Source organism: Schistocerca piceifrons, chromosome 7, assembly GCF_021461385.2.
Source record: "Schistocerca piceifrons isolate TAMUIC-IGC-003096 chromosome 7, iqSchPice1.1, whole genome shotgun sequence".
NCBI classification, from domain to species: Eukaryota; Metazoa; Arthropoda; class Insecta; order Orthoptera; family Acrididae; genus Schistocerca; species Schistocerca piceifrons.
In genome coordinates this window covers 337,005,266-337,023,859 of record NC_060144.1, presented here as the reverse complement: position 1 = coordinate 337,023,859, position 18,594 = coordinate 337,005,266, and the positions used below count along the sequence as shown (strand labels likewise).

Sequence of the window (18,594 nt, the reverse complement as noted above, 5' to 3'; positions counted from 1 at the left end):
CTACCTTTTCTAATTCTACATTGTTCTTCCGATAAAAGAGCATGTGCTATCATATTGAGCCTGTTATATATTATTTTCACATATATTTTACATGAGTTTAAAAAACTTATTCCTCGATAATTACCGCGTTTATCCGAGTATCCCCTTCACATAAAATTTACTCTCCTCATTTTTAAGAGGCTTGTTGTGAAAACTTTATTTTAACATATTCTGACTAATCAAAATTGCAAACTGTTTTATTGATGTAAAGTATCTGTATAAGAAAGCTAACATTATACCTTATAACTTATGTATTTTGTTGATGGTCTACAGTCTGATGGAAGGAGAGAATAAAATAAACAAAAAAAAATAGTTTACATTTATTTTTATCTTCACTTCCATTTTTGCTTTCTATTTAAGCCATTTGTCTGTGATATCACGGTTTTTCATAATCATCATCATCATCATCATCATCATCATCATCATCATCATCTTGGATGATAGTTTCACTAACGAATGAGAGGTGAGGAAAGAGGCAATGTATTTCTGTATTCGAGTAGCAGTGAAATTTAATGTGGGTTGTCAGAAATATTTGGCTGTTTCTTCAGAACATGTTGCAATTTCCAAGGTTGTGATTACAGTGGAACTTGAGAACACAGCCGATATTTCCAAGCACATAACAGATTTCGTATCTATATCACATGAGAATGCGACAATATTCCTTTGTCTCTTGCTTCCAGATATGTCATCTGCCCTCTGGTCTTGCATTGCCTGTGTAGAAACAGAAGCTAACACACCCCCTATCGTTTGCATCAAACCTCGTGGTGAGCATTGACAACATTCCTGCAAAAAACTCATAATTATGCCACTGCCCCCCATCTATAATTTACTGTCTCCTGCAGAAATGTGTACTATTGTTGAGTATTTGTCCAATTTTAAAGTCAGTTCAATTCTGACTATAAACCAATTCAGGAATACTGCCATTTAAACATAGGCATTGTGTTCATAATTAGTCAAGGTACGTGGTATATATTTCCATGGTTGCCAGCACAATAAAATTTTGTTGCTCACTCACCACACCACTTTCCGCGCTTGTCCTAGTTCTCAGCCAAGCTGGTACCTTTCCAAAGTCTTCAAAATAAATCTGTATGTGACCTCAATTGCCAAAGCTTCATCTGTAAATGTAAGATGACACCTAACCTAACGTAACGTAACCTAACTACAAAAAATAAAAATTTTGACCTCAGCATCAATAGTTAAATCAGCAAATCTAAGATGACCCAGTATTTTTCAAATAATGAATTTGGGAAGAAAATCTCGTCTCATAATCAGATGAATACTATATCTCCCATCTTGAATGATGATTACCTTTGCTTTCCATAACTCCTTTGGTGTGACTGTATTTCCATAACTCCTTTGGTGTGACTGTATTTCCAACATAGTTAATTAGATGTAAATACCTACATTTTAGAATTATTCCACTATATTTGACTATTTCCAAGTTTATTTTGTATAATTCTGGAACTTTCATATTTTTGAAAGATTTTAAAACTGACTCCAACCTCCCTAGTTCTATTATTAAAATTGTACAAATTCTTTATAGTGTTTTAACCTTGATTTTTCTCTATTACATTTCTGTTGGCAGTTTTCCATTCACGTTTGTAGAGATATTTCATTAGATTATAATCTCCACTATCTTAGAAGATAGATTAAGGAAAGGCAAACCTAAGTTTGTAGCATTTGTAGACCTAGAGAAAGCTTTTGACAATGTTGACTGGAATACTCTCTTTCAAATTCTGAAGGCAGCAGGGGTAAAATACAGGGAGCGAAAGGCTATTTACAATTTGTATTGAAACCAAATGGCAGTTATAAGAGTCGAGGGGCGTGAAAGGGAAGCAGTGGTTGGGAAGGGAGTGAGACAGGGTTGTAGCCTCTCCCCGATGTTATTCAATCTGTATATTGAGCAAGCAGTAAAGGAAACAAAAGAAAAATTCGGAGTAGGTATTAAAATTCATGGAGAAGAAGTAAAAACGTTGAGGTTCGCCGATGACATTGTAATTCTGTCAGAGACAGCAAAGGACTTGGAAGAGCAGTTGAACGGAATGGACATTGTCTTGAAAGGAGGACGTAAGATGAACATCAACAAAAGCAAAACGAGGATAATGGAATGTAGTCGAAATAAGTCGGGTGATGCTGAGGGAATTAGATTAGGAAATGAGACACTTAAAGTAGTTAAGGAGTTTTGCTATTTGGGGAGCAAAATAACTGATGACGGTTGAAGGAGAGAGGATATAAAATGTAGACCGGCAATGGCAAGGAAAGCATTTCTGAAGAAGAGAAATTTGTTAACATAGAATATAGATTTATGTCTCAGGAAGTCGTTTCTGAAAGTATTTGTATGGAGTGTAGCCATGTATGGAAGTGAAACATGGACGATAAATAGTTTGGACAAGAAGAGAATAGAAGCTTTCGAAATGTGATGCTACAGAAGAATGCTGAAGATTAGATGGGTAGATCACATAACTAATGAGGAAGTATTGAATAGGATTGGGGAGAAGAGACGTTTGTGGCACAACTTGACCAGAAGAAGGGACCGGTTGGTAGGACATGTTCTGAGGCATCAAGGGATCACCAGTTTAGTATTGGAGGGCAGCGTGGGGGGTAAAAATCGTAGAGGGAGACCAAGAGATGAATACACTAAGCAGATTCAGAAGGATGTAGGTTGCAGTAGGTACAGGGAGATGAAGAAACTTGCACAGGATAGGGTAGCATGGAGAGCTGCATCAAACCAGTCTCAGGACTGAAGACCACAACAACAACAACAACAACAACAACAACAACATAAGCCCTACACCATGCCTCCACATCATTTTCATGATGCACTGCACTTCACCAGCCCGTGTATCATATGCCTAGCCCAGGCTTCTGCCTCGTCTCGCTCCCACATTCCTAGCCAACACACCTGAGCTGTTTCCCACCTGTTTCTCCCTCTACCTCCCCCTCCCTCCTTCCTCGCTAATCGACCTGCTAAACTGTAATCCAGGCATTGTGTGTTCAGCCAGCACATTGTAGGGGTATGTACGTGTGTGTGTGTGTGTGTGTGTGTGTGTGTGTGTGTGTGTGTGTGTGTGTGTTTTACTCTAGCATGTCAAAGGATTTCTTCCAGAAGCTAACAAGTCTTCATTCTCTTTTGTGTGTGCCTGTTGACGATGCTATGCTCCTTTTATATATATATATATATCGTTCTGTTAGAATTTTTTCTGGAATTTCCATTTCTTCTTTCTTCTTCTTCTTCTTCTTTTCTTCTTCTTCTTTGCAGATGGATCACTTAGGACCAAGCGTAATCAGTATTTGTTGGCCTTCCTTTTCGCCCACTATTCCTTCATAAGCAACGAATGGGCTAGCATTCATTGCTTAGACCACGTATGTTCGTTAGTTTTCCTCTCTTCTTCCTCAAAATCCTGTGTGTTTGTGATTTTTCTGATTTCATTTCTGTCATGTAGATTTGGAGACCCTAATTCTCTCAGGTCTTTTTCTGTCTGCTTGTACCAGTTTGGTGTTGTAGTTTTGTTGTTTAAAAATGTATGGATTTTGTGCATAAACTTGTTTTAGTCCATTCTTTCTAAATGCCCCATGAATTGGATTCTTCTCATGCACATTGTGTCTGTTATTTTGGAGATATTTTAATATATTTCTGCATTGGGTTTTGGATAATGCACACCATCTTGAGTTCTTGGTCCTAGGAGTTGCCTCATTATTTTATGTTCTTTCACTTCTAATTTCCCTTTTAGTGTTCTGTGTTGAAGATTTAGTGTCTCAGATATGTAGAGAGCTTCGGGTTTAATTACTGTTGTGTAGTGTTGTATTTTCCAGTTCCACGAGAGACTCTTTTTGTTGCAAATGTTTTTTGTTAACTGAAACGCCATCTCCATTTTCTGGGCTCTTGATCCGACAGATTTCTTTTCATTACAATTTTCTGCAATCCATACACCTAAATATTTGAATTATTTTACTCGAGAGGTGTAGTTATTACCAATTTTGAGGTCAGAAGGTGCATCTTAGTTGTCAGTCGTATTTTATTATTATTTTATTTATTTATTTATTTTCAAATGAAATTTGTAATCCTATTTTTGCTGCCTGCTCTTGTAATAATTCTAGCCGTTTCTGTGCATCGGTAATGTCTTGGGCCATCAGTGCCATGTCGTCAGCAAATGCTAAACAGTTTAATTCTATGCCCTTACATTTTGGTCCCAATCTGTGTGCTGGTGCACCTGCTTTTCTCCATTCTGGAACAACTTTTTCAAGAACACAATTGAAGAGTACTGGGGACAGTCCATACTCTTGTTGTACTCCTGTGTCTATTTCAAATTCTATGCTCAATTCTCCCATAAATTTCACTTTGGATTTGGTCTCCGTGATGTTTCTTTTATCATGTTTGTTGTCTTTTGATCTAGTCCAAATTCTGCTAACACTTCAAAAAGGGATTCTCGATCTATAATGTTATATGCTTTTTTAAAGTCGACAAACATGATGACATAACTTTTGTTTGAAGTACTATGCAAATATTTCATCGAGTTTTTCAAGTTAAGGCTTTGTTCTGCGCATGATCAGCCTTTACTGAAGCCACCTTGGTATTCTCCTAGTTTTGAATCCAGCTGAGATTCTGCTCGGTTTAGTAGGGCTTTAGACAGACTTTTCTTTCAGTATTGCCAACATTAAGATTTTCCATTCTTTGCTAATATCGCCACTTATTGGATTTTCAAGCAATTTCTACAACAGTTGTAGTTGGCTTTAATACAGATATTTTATCAGTTTGACTTGTTGTAAATATATCTTGTAAATTTTTCATTCATTTTGTATAATTTTATGTAGCATTGTACTGCTTTCAGCAAAAATTCTCATTTTAGAAACTACTAGGAACTGATCTATGTAAACAATGCTACTTCTATGTACTCTGGTGTCTACTACATGTAGGTTTAACTTTTTTATTGTCTATCACACAGTCAATCATTGTCCTCTTGTCGTAAACTTGTGAATATTCTTTCTCTCGATGATTAATGCTTTTCATTTTATGTGTGTCCACTTTTATTTTTTATTAGTTTGAGAATTGGCGTGTTTCCTGCAAGAGCACCAAGATCTCCAACGCAATAAGGAAATTATTCTTACAAATTTTATCCATAACTGAATGAAGACCTTCCTGGAACTGCTTAGCTTTCTCTTGTTTGTTTTCCTCTGTGGCATGTATGGCTGTCAAAGTTAGGCTTCCTCTCTCTGTTCTTGATGTAAGAGTTAAAATCCGTTCACTTAGATTGGTGAAACTTAAAAACATTTTATTTTTTCATTTTCTCTCTGCTAATATTTCCACTATGGAAACAGCTCTTTCTACCTAGGCAGCTCCACTGTCAAACATTGTTTATTTTTGTGTTTCGTTAGTTCCTTTCAATTTCTTTTTTGTCTTCATTATTATTGTAATATCAATTTCCTTTCTAAACAGCTTCCCAACGAGTTCTTCCTTTTTGTTTTTTACAGCTCTTAGATTTAAAATACCTGCTTTCTATACAGGGCATTTCACAATTTCTATTACAAGCTTCCAATGATTCTAGAGGGGACATAGTAGATAAAGTTTTGGTAGGGAACCCATGTCTGGAATTTGCCGTTTGGGTATAAAATGAGTTTGAGGATTGGATCACTTTCATATCTCCCACGTCACGGCACATGCACAAACTGAGATACAGGCGTCGTCAGTCACTTTCATAATTATGAAACAACATATCATTTTCGCCTAACAACAATAATAGATGTGAGAAAGCAGTATGTTCACAACTAGGAGGGTTGATTGTGGCACTCTATAGATGCACCACACTCTCGCGTTTAAGGAAGATGTCCTTCACCATGTAGAAGAGAACCATCAAAGTGTACTTGAAATAGTGCCCATGTCATGGCCTTTTGCAGAGTACATAGTGCTCAGTACCTACTGTGAAGTGGGAGATTTGAAAGTGGTTAGACCTTCAAAATTATTTCATATACAAATGCACATTCCTGAACATGGATTCTTTATCAAATATTTATCTACTATGTCCCCTCTACAACTACTAGAAGTCTGTAATAGCGGGTTTGAAACATCCTGTATATCTTAGATTCCAAAATCGTTTAGTCTTGATGCTTTCCTTTGTCATCACATAATTTGTTGGCTTCTGATCTGAGTAATATAGAATTTTTTGATGCCAGCCCTTCAGCAACCTCTTAACGTAGATGACAAGGGAGTTTTCTGCTAGGGTTACTGTACCTTATTCGAGGGGGAACAGGGAAAAAGGATAATTTTGATAATCTGAGTTGCTCAGTCCACCTGTTAGCTCCTGTTGGTATAGATACGGGTTATTATGGGAAAGGTATTTGAAGACAGATCGATATGCAACACTTTGCCTGGCTCCTCAGCTGAGACCTGTCTGGTATGGTTGACCATAACTGAACAAATGCTACTGCCAGCTTAGCTCTCAGTTGCACTGACAGTGCGTCATTAAGGCAGTGTTCCATGAGGATGACATTAATTTATATTATAATTACAACCAGCTATAAACACTGCTGCATTTTACATGTGAATGGCAACTAACAGACTGTCTGTCTGCAAGAATGGCTAAGACACAGCCAAACTACCCAGTTGTTCGGCATGCTGCCCAACAAGATGTGCTTTACTTTACTGACTGCATTTAAGCCTTTGCCATTTTGGTTCTTCCCCTCCAACACCAGCGTTCCTGAATTACGCAAGTGGGAACTCTTCCTACTACGTATCCTTTGTTCCCTTAACTCTGCTGGGCTCAACTTTCACTAATCCCCATCCTCCACCTCCCTATCTCCTTTCTTGCACTCACTCCAATACAGACCTGCCATCTATCCCACCTACACACCTACAAGACCTTTTATCTTCGGTATTTCTCCCCTCTTCAGTTTCCTCCTCCCCCAGCACAGCCTACCACTGCTGCAGGTAGCAGTCCTGTTCTGTCGCTACCATGGCCCTCCACACTTGCACAGCAGCACCAACATCTTCTCCCATCCCTACCCTGCTCTCCCTCCCCCTGCCTACATGCTGCCACCTCGCTACCCGCCCCAACTAGACTGCTGCTGACGTCAGATGTAGTCTCAGTTGGGTCTTATTAGACTTGTGTGTGTGTGTGGGGGGGGGGTTTATTGTTGTTGCTGCTGCTGTTGTGTGAATGCATGAGAATTCTGCTTCTGAAGAAGAGCTTTATCCGAAAGCTAAATATGTTTCTAGTGTTCTTTTTCATTGTGCCTGTAGTTGGTTCAACACCACCTCTGTGTGTTGAGTAGAATCTATTCAATATTGTTATCCATCCTGGACTTTCCATTGTTACATTATAATCAGTCAATTTGGATGGTCAAAAATGGCATAATTGTGTACCTCAAGATTTTTGTTTCACAATGTTCTGGTTGTAATTTCAAGCAAAATGTTTACTGCCGTCCATACAATGGACTGCATTGTGAAGATTTGGTTAACAATGTCAACATCTTTCATTTCTACTGGAAATTTTGATCAAATCTCCCAGAGTCAGCTGAAATGATCAGTTAACAGCGTATTTGTATGCATCTGATTAGGTAACTGGACTTCTTTCCTTTTTAGATTTTGTATGTACTTTGAAAATTTGGAAGTGTTAAATGGTCTTCTTTGTCCACATTTGTTTCTGGATGTCTAATAGGCACATTTAGGATCCATCAAGGTCCAAATTCAATGAACAGACACCATTTTACGGCCCTGACTTTGTGTAATAAGTCGAGAACTAAAGAGGTCACTTCAGTAAGGTTAAGCAACATGAGAGTTTTTTTTATAACAACCTAAGCTTTGTGTCCCTGGTAACAAATTGTAAAAGGCAGTACTATTCTGCTATTGTTGGTTTTGTGAGTGTATGTCAAACAGATCTAATGTAGATCCTGTTGTACTAGTTAGCATAAAAAAATATCCTTTGCTTCTGCAGGTTACTACATTCTATACAGCTTGCAGACAATACCATTTACAGTTTCTAGAACTGTGTCATTTTAGAGAGAGAGAGAGAGAGAGAGAGAGAGAGAGAGAGAGAGAGATTTATCCTAAGTAAAATAAAGGAAATTGTCAAAGATAAATGTTTATTTACAATAAAGCTGCAAAAGGATTCATTTAACTTCGTCTGCTTGGAAAGTAAATATATTCTAATAAACAACTTGTGGAACACAATAAAATGAAATATTGTAAAACAGACTTTGTTTTTAACAGGTAGTTAATCTCCAGCCATCACCTAAGAATGAACCTAGTGGAAGCAGTAAAGGAGCAGACGCAGACACAATGAAAGAACTTACTGAAACTTGTTCACGTCTGCATAGCCAGGTAATTATTTGTTTATATTACTGAGAAAGAAACTGACCAACAATTCATACTTACAAGAATGGTTTTTTTTTATTTTAGTAACAGATTTATAGGCATAGATTTATTGGATTTGGATCTTTGACAGCAAGATCCAAATGTAATAATCAAATTAAAATTGAATTATCTATGACTATTAAATTATGATGTACAGAAAGTCAATTAAAACATTACCTGTTGTTTACTTGTCATTCCTCAGTTGGTAGCTGTATGTCTAAGTGCAACTGAATAAAAGTAGATTATATTTTCCCATACACATTTCATCTCAATTCATTAAGAAGCATGCACATTTATGCTTGAAAATAGGATTTTAATTTGAATATTCTTTTGTTATACTTCAAGGTTATAAACTATGATGGGCTAAAACATTAATTACAAGTAGTAATGTACAACATTCCAGTCCCAAGATAGTTATAGGTTCCATTTAAGATGTGCAGTACACTGAAACAGCAAAATAGACTTCTGGCCATTAAAATTGCCTCAAGAAGGATGCAATGACCATTGAAGTAGTTGATGTGCAAGGAAGTAACATTTCAGCACAACCACACAAAATAGATAGAAGTAAAGCCATGAGTACATTATATATAGGGCCGTACACAACACCATGCAGGATTCTACAGCACGTAATGTCAAAGGGTGGTTGGTAAGTAGTATTTACAAGGATATAGGACATGTCAAAATATTTACAAGCTTAGACCAATTTAAAATAAGCTAATTCATATACACATACGCTACCCTCCATAAGTTTTGAGTAATTATAGACAATGGAAAGGAAATACAGTATAAAAGTGCATTTTGTTGTTTTCCAAATGTTTATTAAGCTCAGATAATACACAGGAAGATGCAACAATTAAGTTTTCGATTCCTCTAAATAGCCCCTCCTTTGCTTTCATCACGGCCTTGCACACTCTCGGCATGCGCTGTGTCAGTTTTGCCAAGGTTTCAGTTGGAATTAATCTCCATTTTTGCTGCAGGACCTTTCACAAGTGTGACCCACTCATGATTTCCCATTTTCAGATCCTCCTGTCTAATTCATCGCATAGCAGCTCGATTGGGTTACAATCGGGATTGGGGCGGCCATTCCATGATTTCCAATATTTTATGAACCTCTAGAGACTTCGCATATTTCTGACACAAGTGAGACATATGTTTCGGATCATTGTCTTGCTGCAAGACAAACCCTTTCCAAATCAGATGTAAACCAGAAGTCTTAGCACGTCGCTGGAGAATGGCCTGATAATCCTTTTGGTTCAGTTTTCCATCTATTTTCACCAAATCTCCAACTTTATTCCCTCCAAAGGATCCCCATACTATCACAGAACCCCCTCCATGTTTTGCAGTTGGAATTACGCACTGAGGATTCAAGCGTTGATGGGGCAAACGACGTACAAATTGACGGTGTTTACTTCCGAATATTTTGAACTTGGATTCATCAGTGAATAAGACTCTTTCCCAATCCCCTGCTGTCCAATGTTGGTGTCTCTTAGCCCACTGAAGCCTTTTCTTCTTGTCGACAGGGCGCAACAGTAGTTTCTTTGTTGCTTCATAACCTTGGAGGTTGTTGTCTGCCAGGAGTCGTCTCACTATTGACTCTCACCAGTGTATCCCTCGTTGCGTTTAGTTCAGCAGTCAATTCATGGACAGTTTTTAATCTGTTATGTTTACTGGTCACTACCAAATACTTTTCCTGTCATTCTGATATTTTCCTGGGTGCTCCTGAGCAAGGACGATCTCCATAGGAGCTTGTTTCTTGATGCCAGTGTATGGTTTTTACAACTCCGCTGATGAAAATAATCAGTTTCTTTGCTATTTGTCGGACACTATTGCCTTCTTGGTGCATAGTGATTGTCATTACCTGTGATTCATAAGCAGTCTGGCACTTTGGGGCCTTTTTAATTACTTTCGCGGCATTTTATATTTTTATGCAAACGCAACCACAAGTGAACAGAAATGTAAACATCAGACCTCTACATAGCCATGCAGCCAACTCGTACCACCTGGCGTATTTAATAGAACTGCTTGGACAGATAACGTCAGTTTACATAAAATGGAGCAATACTAGTATGTTCCAATATGTATGTATATGTACAATAATGAAGTGTACAATACTGTACGTTTCATTATTAACTGTTATTTGAGCTTGCTATTCCGTATTCTGACCAATAACTCACATAGATCACTTTCATCTTGCTCTATTGTAATACGCTGTATGGTGTTTCCAAACTTATGGAGGACAGCATACATTTACAGACTTCTAGTTAGTGATAATCATTCGATTTACTCCTGGTATACAATACTTTTTTTTGCAAATAACTTATTAAAATAATGTAATGCCACACTGTTCACTCATATCGCACTATCAGTCACTGCACACACTATACACACATTGTTTCATAACACTTCACTCACTAGACACGCGCACGCGCACACACACACACACACACACACACACACACACACACACACACACACACACACACACACACACACACTGGTGATCTCTGGGTCATTTTCTGTACCACAACTTCCCATTTGCTATCCTGAAAAGCAGAGTCAGCATCTGTATATAATGAGTGAAGTGTTGAGCTCAGAAAGAGAAAGAGGTGTTACTATTGTGCTATGCATAGCTTGGGGGTAAGTAGTTCTAGAAAGGAAAAAAACATAATGTGAAGGTGTTATGTGGAATGTTGGATGTTTTATAATCATTATTATTATTATTTATTTGTATAACTTTTTTTTTTTTTTTCAAACACCTACTCTGTTTTATCGAAGTAATCCTTCGATGTATAAAATGTATTGCGTAACAGGTGCTTTTTAGCTGCCTTTTTAAATAAATATATTTTAGCAATTTCTTTATTCTCATTTAGTAATTTATTGTATAGTTTTATTCCATGGTAGAAAATGCTGTTTAGAGTTTTATGTTTATTTTTTCTTAGTAAATGTAAGTTGAATCTAGCTCTTGTTGCATGGTCTTGGACAGAGCTGTTTGTGCAGTAATTACTAATGCTATTTTTGCTGTGTACAACTGACTGGTAAATGTACTCACATGGAGCAGTTGAAATCCCATGTTTTGAACATATCTTTGCAATGAGCTCGACTAGTATTTTAGGTTATTATCCTTTTAAAATTGTGTTCATATTTTGTGCATTTGTTCTCCAAAAAAGAATGCCATAGCTAAGAATTGAGTGTACATATGAATACACTACTGGCCATTAAAATTGCTGCACCAAGAAGAAATGTGGTTACATTTGCACACAATTTGGGTGCATAGATCCTGAGAAATCAGTACCCAGAACAATCACCTCTGGCCGTAACAACCGCCTTGATGCGCCTGGGCATTGAGTCAAACAGAACTTGGATGGCGTGTACAGGTACAGCTGCCCATGCAGCTTCAACACGATGCCACAGTTAATCAAGAGTAGTGACTGGCGTATTGTGACGAGCCAGTTGCTCGGCCACCATTGACCAGATGTTTTCAATTGGTGAGAGATCTGGAGAATGTGCTGGCCAGGGCAGCAGTCGAACATTTTCTGTATTCAGAGAGGCCCACACAGGACCTGCAACATGAAGTCGTGCTTTATCCTGCTGAAATGTAGGATTTCGCAGCGATCGAAAGAAGGGTAGAGACACGGGTCGTAACACATCTGAAATGTGTAACGTTCAATGTTCAGAGTGCCATCAATGCGAACAAGAGGTGACCGAGATGTGTTAGCAATGGCACCCCATACAATCATGCTGGGTGATACGACAGCTTGGAGATGACGAATACAAGCTTCCAATGTGCGTTCACCGCTGTGTCGCCAAACACGGATGCGACCATCATGTTGCTGTAAACAGAACCTGTATTCATCCGAAAAAATGACTTTTTGCCATTCATGCACCCAGTTTCATCATTGAGTTCACCATCGCAGGCGCTCCTGTCTGTGATGCAGCGTCAAGGGTAACCGCAGCCATGGTCTCCGAGCTGATAGTCCATGTTGCTGCAAACGTTGTCGAACTTTTCATGCAGATGGTTGTTGTCTTGCAAACCCATTCTTGACTCAAGAGATCGAGACGTGGCTGCACGATCCGTTACAGCTATGTGGATAAGATGCCTGTCATCTCGCGTGCTAGTGATACGAGGCTGTTGGGATCCAGCATGGCGTTCCGTATAACTTTCCTGAACCCACCAATTACATATTCTGCTAACAGTCATTGGATCTCGACCAATGCGAACAACAATGCCGCCATACGATAAACCGCAATTGGGATAGGCTACAATCCGACCTTTATCAAAGTCAGAAACATGGTTGTACGCGTTTCTCCTCCTTACATGAGGCATCACAACAACGTTTCACCAGGCATTGCCGGTCAACTGCTGTTTGTGTATGAGAAATTGTTTGGAAACTTTCCTCACGTCAGCACGTTGTAGGTGTCGCCACCGGTGCCAAGCTAATCATTTGCATATCACAGCATCTTCTTCCTGTCGGTTAAATTTCGCGTCTGTAGCACGTCATCTTCGTGGTGTAGCAATTTGAATGGCCAGTAGAGTAGTATGTAACTAAAAGACACTGCATGTTACACACTGATGATGATAGGATTCTAAGGGCATAACAAGCTGATGACATTCTGTTTGCATGTACCTTTGTGTGTTCACACCACTTCAACTGAGAATCAATATTCATTCTTAGAAATTTTGCATTTGTTATACAGTCTATAAAGGTGCCATTTACATTTAATTAACATTGTCATTTTCCTCTTCAAACTGAAATTCATGGCATTCATTTTCTTTATGTTCAACGTCACTTTATTGCTTATTGACCAATTATAAACTTCCTTGAGAGTTTCATTTGCTTTCTCTGCAAGGAGTTCTCTTGTTTTCCCAATGACTATAATATTGCTGTCATCAGTGAAGAAAATTTTTTCACCATGAGTGGGAAAGTCATTGATGTATATCAAGAATAGTATTTGTCGTAATATGCTACCTTGCGGAACCCCTATATTAATGTATTTGATTCTGATAAGTGGTTTACTAAATGTTTAGATCTATGTAGAGTATGTGTCATCTCTACTCTTTGTACCCTATCTGCTAGGTATGATCGAAACCAGTCATTAGCTACCCTCTTATTTCTAATGCTTCTAATTTATTTAATAGAATCTTGTGGTCTACTGTATCTAAGGCCTTAGAAAGATCTAAAAATATGCCTGTGACACACTCATCTTTATCAGGAGCAGTAACTGGATAGGGATGGGTGACAGTAAAGTGCTGCTTGTGGGGGCATGCAGGGATGTAGTGGGGAAGGGTAGGCAGCTTGATGCAGTCAGAAGGTTGGATGGGAGGGAGAGAGAGGGAGCCAAAAAGAGGAAAAGGAGAGAAGGAATATGAAATTTGTTTCTGTACAAGGTTAGCAGTGTAATTACAGTAAGTTTTGAGATCATTGCTTTATTTGGAGAGGGATTGCTCATCACTTCAGATATGATGACCATGCATGACTAGGCTGTATGGAAGGGACTTCATGGTATGGGATGGGTATCAGCTGTCAAAATGGAGGCATTGCTGATGGTTGGTAGGTGTGTAGCCACTTTTGAGGTGGAGGTCAGTATTTGAGGAAGATGGCTCATTAGGTTGAAGAAGACCAGGTGAAACGAATGGGGGAGGATTGTGTTCATATTCTTGAGAAATGTGAATATGGTGTCCTCACCCTTGATCCAGATCACAAAGATGTCATCATTGAATGTGAACCAGGTGAGAGTTTTGGGATTCTGGATGGATAGGAATGATTCCTCTAGATGGACCATGAATGGGTTGACATAGGATGGTGCCTTGTGAGTGTCCACTGCCATACCAGGGATTTGTTTGTAGGTGATGCTACCATGGGCGCGGATATGGTCCTTCAAGATGACCACTAAGGAACTTGGTAGGGTGAGAATACCCTATTCCGCAATCCTCCAGAACCTCAACACCTTCTTGTCTGTTTTCTTCATCTGGCCCTGCTATTCTAGGCGTGGTAGGCAAAATGTCAGACAAACGGACCTCATTTCAGGGCATGATTTTAGGAAATCATAGCCTTTTCAAAGTGGCTGATTAATACATTCAAGACCAGGATAGTACTAAGTGACAAGAGGTGTAAGATTGTGCTCTAATTTTCACTCTCGCTTTGCAGTTCAATTAAATTTATTGCCCACAACACGTAATTTTACATGCATGTGCGTTTTCAACTAAGTATAAAGTTTTTACAATTACAATTTTTTGTAGTTTATATTATTTCTTATTACATTTTAATTCATGATAAATTCAAGTTATAAGGGCATTTTTGGGTAAGCCACTGCTTGACTGGCTTTTTAAAAGTATCCCCTGTCAGTATCTTAAATTCATTTCGTAACAAGTTACTAAAAACAGCTCCTTTGACATAGGGGCTTTTCGCTGTTAATCTTCTGTTAACCATATGAAAATCTTTTCTACACCTTGTTTCATAATTGTGAATATCCATATTTCTTTTTGTGATTTTAGTGTCTCCTTTCACTAGCATTATAGTTTCTAGTATATACGTGGCATAAACTGAGTGAATATTGTGTCTAGTTAATAGGGGTTTGCAAGAAGTTACTGGTTTTATTTTTGCTATGATCCTAAGGCTCACTGCTGCAGTATCAAAACTCTTTTCATATTAATTACTTTTGAATACATTGTGGGAGTGAACAGTGATCAATGTGTTACTCAAACTGCGATTTACCACCAGAAGGAGGTTCTTACTCATTGGTCTGAAGATGACTGGGTGAACCTCTAGTTGAAGAATGGTGCAGTGAGATTATTTCCTGCTGTGCTGGCAACACTCTCTACTCACATTGCTCATACTAATCACGTGCTGCAGAGGAAGTGATGCACAGAAGTAACAACATTTTGTGAACACCTTTCTAAAGTGGCCTAACACACAACTCGGTGATGAACAATAAGCTATCCACAGCATAATGGCTAGTGCAGTATCGTGCCACACAGTAGTAGATCGCCTAAGTTGGCAGCAATTAAAAACAACACGAAGGCTTCCTCATTGTATTGACAAATTCCAAGCAGGGGATAAGAAAGAAGGGGCGAGCTATATAGTCTGAAAAAGTTTTAGTGAGCTCGGTTGTTAGAAGTTTGCGAGGAGAGGTTTCAGAGCACATAACTCCCATGGGAAGACAGGTGGTGCAGAAGAAAGCAGTTTTGGCCATTTTGTTGAGTTTTATCAACATACACCTCTTACCATTCATCTGCTATCACAATCTAGAACTACTGTGGCTGAGCTCACTAAAACTTTTACATGCCTTACAGACAAATAATAAACAATTAAACTACATTGACAAAAGTCATGGGATAGTGATAAGCACATACACAGATGGTGATAGTATAATATACACAAGGTATAAAAAGAGGAGCGTGTTGGCAGGGCTGTCATTTGAACTCAGGTGATTCATGTGAAAAGGTTCCCAACATGATTATGGCCACAACACAGGTATTCAGACTCACAAAATGTTTATTGGAGCTAGATGTGTGGGACATCCCATTTTGGAAATTATTAGGGAATTTAATATTCCAAGATCCACAGTGTCAGGAGTGTGCCAGGTATACCAAATTTCAGGCATTACCTCTCACCACAGACAACACCGTGGCCAACAAACTTTTTAACTAGCGAAAGCAGCATTGTTTGCATAGAGTTGTCATTGCTAACAGACAAGCAGTACTGCGTGAAATAACTGCAAGATATCAATGTGGCATTTACGACGAACATATCCATTAGGACTTGGCGAAATTTCACGTTGATTGACTGTGGCAGCAAATGACTGACACAAGTGCCTTTGCTGATAGCGCGATGTTGCCTGCAGTGCCTCTCCTGTGCTCGTGGCTAATGGTGTGGACTGTGTGTACATGAAATGGACTGGGTCCTCTGCTCCAACTGAACTGATCATTGACAGGAAATGGTGACGTTTGGCACTTGGAGACCAATTGCGGCCATTCATGTTCGAAACAGCGATGTTGTGTCACCAGGCCACAATGGTTCAGGATTATTTTGAAGAACATTCTGGACAATTTGAGCAAATGATTTGGCCACCCAGATCACCTAACATGAATCACATCAAACGTTTATGGTGGTTTTTTTTTTAGTTGGAAATTTTTTGTGAATCAAATCTGGTACCTCTGTGTCTGAAGACTGGCATGCAAACCAGTCAGCTGTCAAAGCAGATGAGTTAATTAACAATGGCTATTCAGAAATTTATTGCATATTCAACTTTTCTATAGGCTTGAACCCCTTGGACTTCTTGAAACTGGTTGACAGAAATTGGAAGTTTTCATAAAGTCAGCCACTCCTGCCAATCAATACGACCTAAAACTGTATGGCACTCAGGTAGGCACTACACAGTGAGCTGAGCTGCTTAGTGTTTGACATTGAGCTGCAGCCTTAATTCCATTTCACTTCATATACATTGCTACAAATAAGTGTAACATGTGAAATGAATGTCTCTGTTGTGTACATTCAAAAAGCCTTGTTGCATTTGCATCATTTCCATCACAGCATGTGTTTAAAACATAGCATGAGCTGAAAATGAAAATGTTGTAAGCACTGCAGGAGATCTCCGCTCGCATTATACTACTCCTTGTGATGGCAGTGGTGTTTACCCCATTGTTCCATACATACTATTAGACTATGATGGCGGATGAGTAATTAGGAACAGTGCGGGGAGACAGTGCTGTGCGATACTGAAAACTTCACATTTTATACCGAGAATTTGCTGTGGCAGAAATAATGCGAGGAAGTGAAAATGTTGTTAAAAATCACTTTGTAGCTCTTCACTCGTGGCCAGTCAGTGTCAGTCACAGCATAGCTATTCAACACACGGGTAATAATATACCGCAACTCACTGTTCGTTTGCATACTGTGCATTGGTAGTTGCAATGATAACAGTTTCCAGTATCTATTGACAACTGCTGACCAGATCAGAGGCAGGGGTCCAATTGTAGCTGCCAGAGAGTAAGAAGTGATTTATCCTGTTTTCACTGGATCGGCTTATGCACAGTTCTTATGAAATTCGAAGGAAGCATGAAAATCACTAGAATTACTTCTGTTTAGTGCATTATCACTGGACAGTACAAAGATATCAAAATGTTTATCTATCAGACTATAAATTATTACAATTTAGTATTTATAATAGTGCACTAGAGACAATAAAATTATATGAAATGACATAGCAATAAACAATAATTATTTCACAATCACATCTTTTTTCCATTTGTGTGGCTTTGACATCAAATGACTGGTTTTTGTCCTTTCTTTTACCATTGTATACTGTGGGAAACAAATCCTAGCCTGGCTAAGCTTGTCTGACACTTTTTCCTTTTCTCATCATTCTCTCTTTTTTTATATTTCTCTTCATTGCCTCAGGCTTGTGTGTAGATTCCATAGTGTTAATATCACGCAAATCAAGCTTGCACTCTTGCAGACCAAACTCACAACTGTCAGTAGTTTGTAAAACAAATCACTGTCAGTCTTGCAAAATCAAATGTCTTGATACGAGGTGAAAATGCACTGTGGTCAGCTCGTGGTATCAATATCTACAAAACCACAGAACTTACAATATTACTACTCTACAGTAGTACCCCATTCTTGGTGCACCTTATGGGTTTCATGTGTGTGTGATGACAGTGATCTTCTGAGTAAGGAGAATCCCAGAGAAGGCATAGTTAACAGTAATTCTTTAGTTCGGTATTGGTGGATGCCAGCTGTCACTGATCCAAGGAGAACCAAGGAATAGGGATGGGGAAAACCTACTGGTTTTTTAGTCTTATTAAGCACTTTTTCAGTCATTTATTGGTCTGAGTTATAAATGCTTTTTTAAAAAAAGTACTAGTAACTGGGAAAAGAAATCTGGCAAAAATTATATTAGTGGCACCAAAAATTTGCAGTTTGTAAATAAAATGTTTTTGTTGGGCAAATTTCCATTAGTTTCCAATAATAAGTTGTTAGAAACAAAGTAAAACAAGCAATGTCCGTTTAATAACAAGCCCAAACAACTGTCACATGACACTTTTTGAAGCAGTACAGTGTTTTTGAGCTAATAATGTAGCTGTCACCATGTTGTGTCCTTGTCCTTAGACTAGACTGTTAGACAATGTGCTCGGTGCACACATTCTTTTACTCGTTCATAGAACAGCCAATGTAAAATTGAACTGCCATATGCAGCCTTATGAAGCT

General features: G+C 38.5%; 1 protein-coding gene across 1 annotated transcript in view; it reads left to right on the top strand.

The window, feature by feature from the left end:
* The window catches only part of LOC124805050 (centrosomal protein of 97 kDa), a 195,190-nt gene that overhangs the window by 162,233 nt on the left and 14,363 nt on the right, over positions 1 to 18,594 (top strand). Inside the window, exon 14 of the mRNA XM_047265473.1 lies at positions 8,243 to 8,353. Coding sequence (XP_047121429.1) covers positions 8,243 to 8,353 — 111 coding nt within the window. The remainder of the gene's footprint in view (positions 1 to 8,242; positions 8,354 to 18,594) is intronic.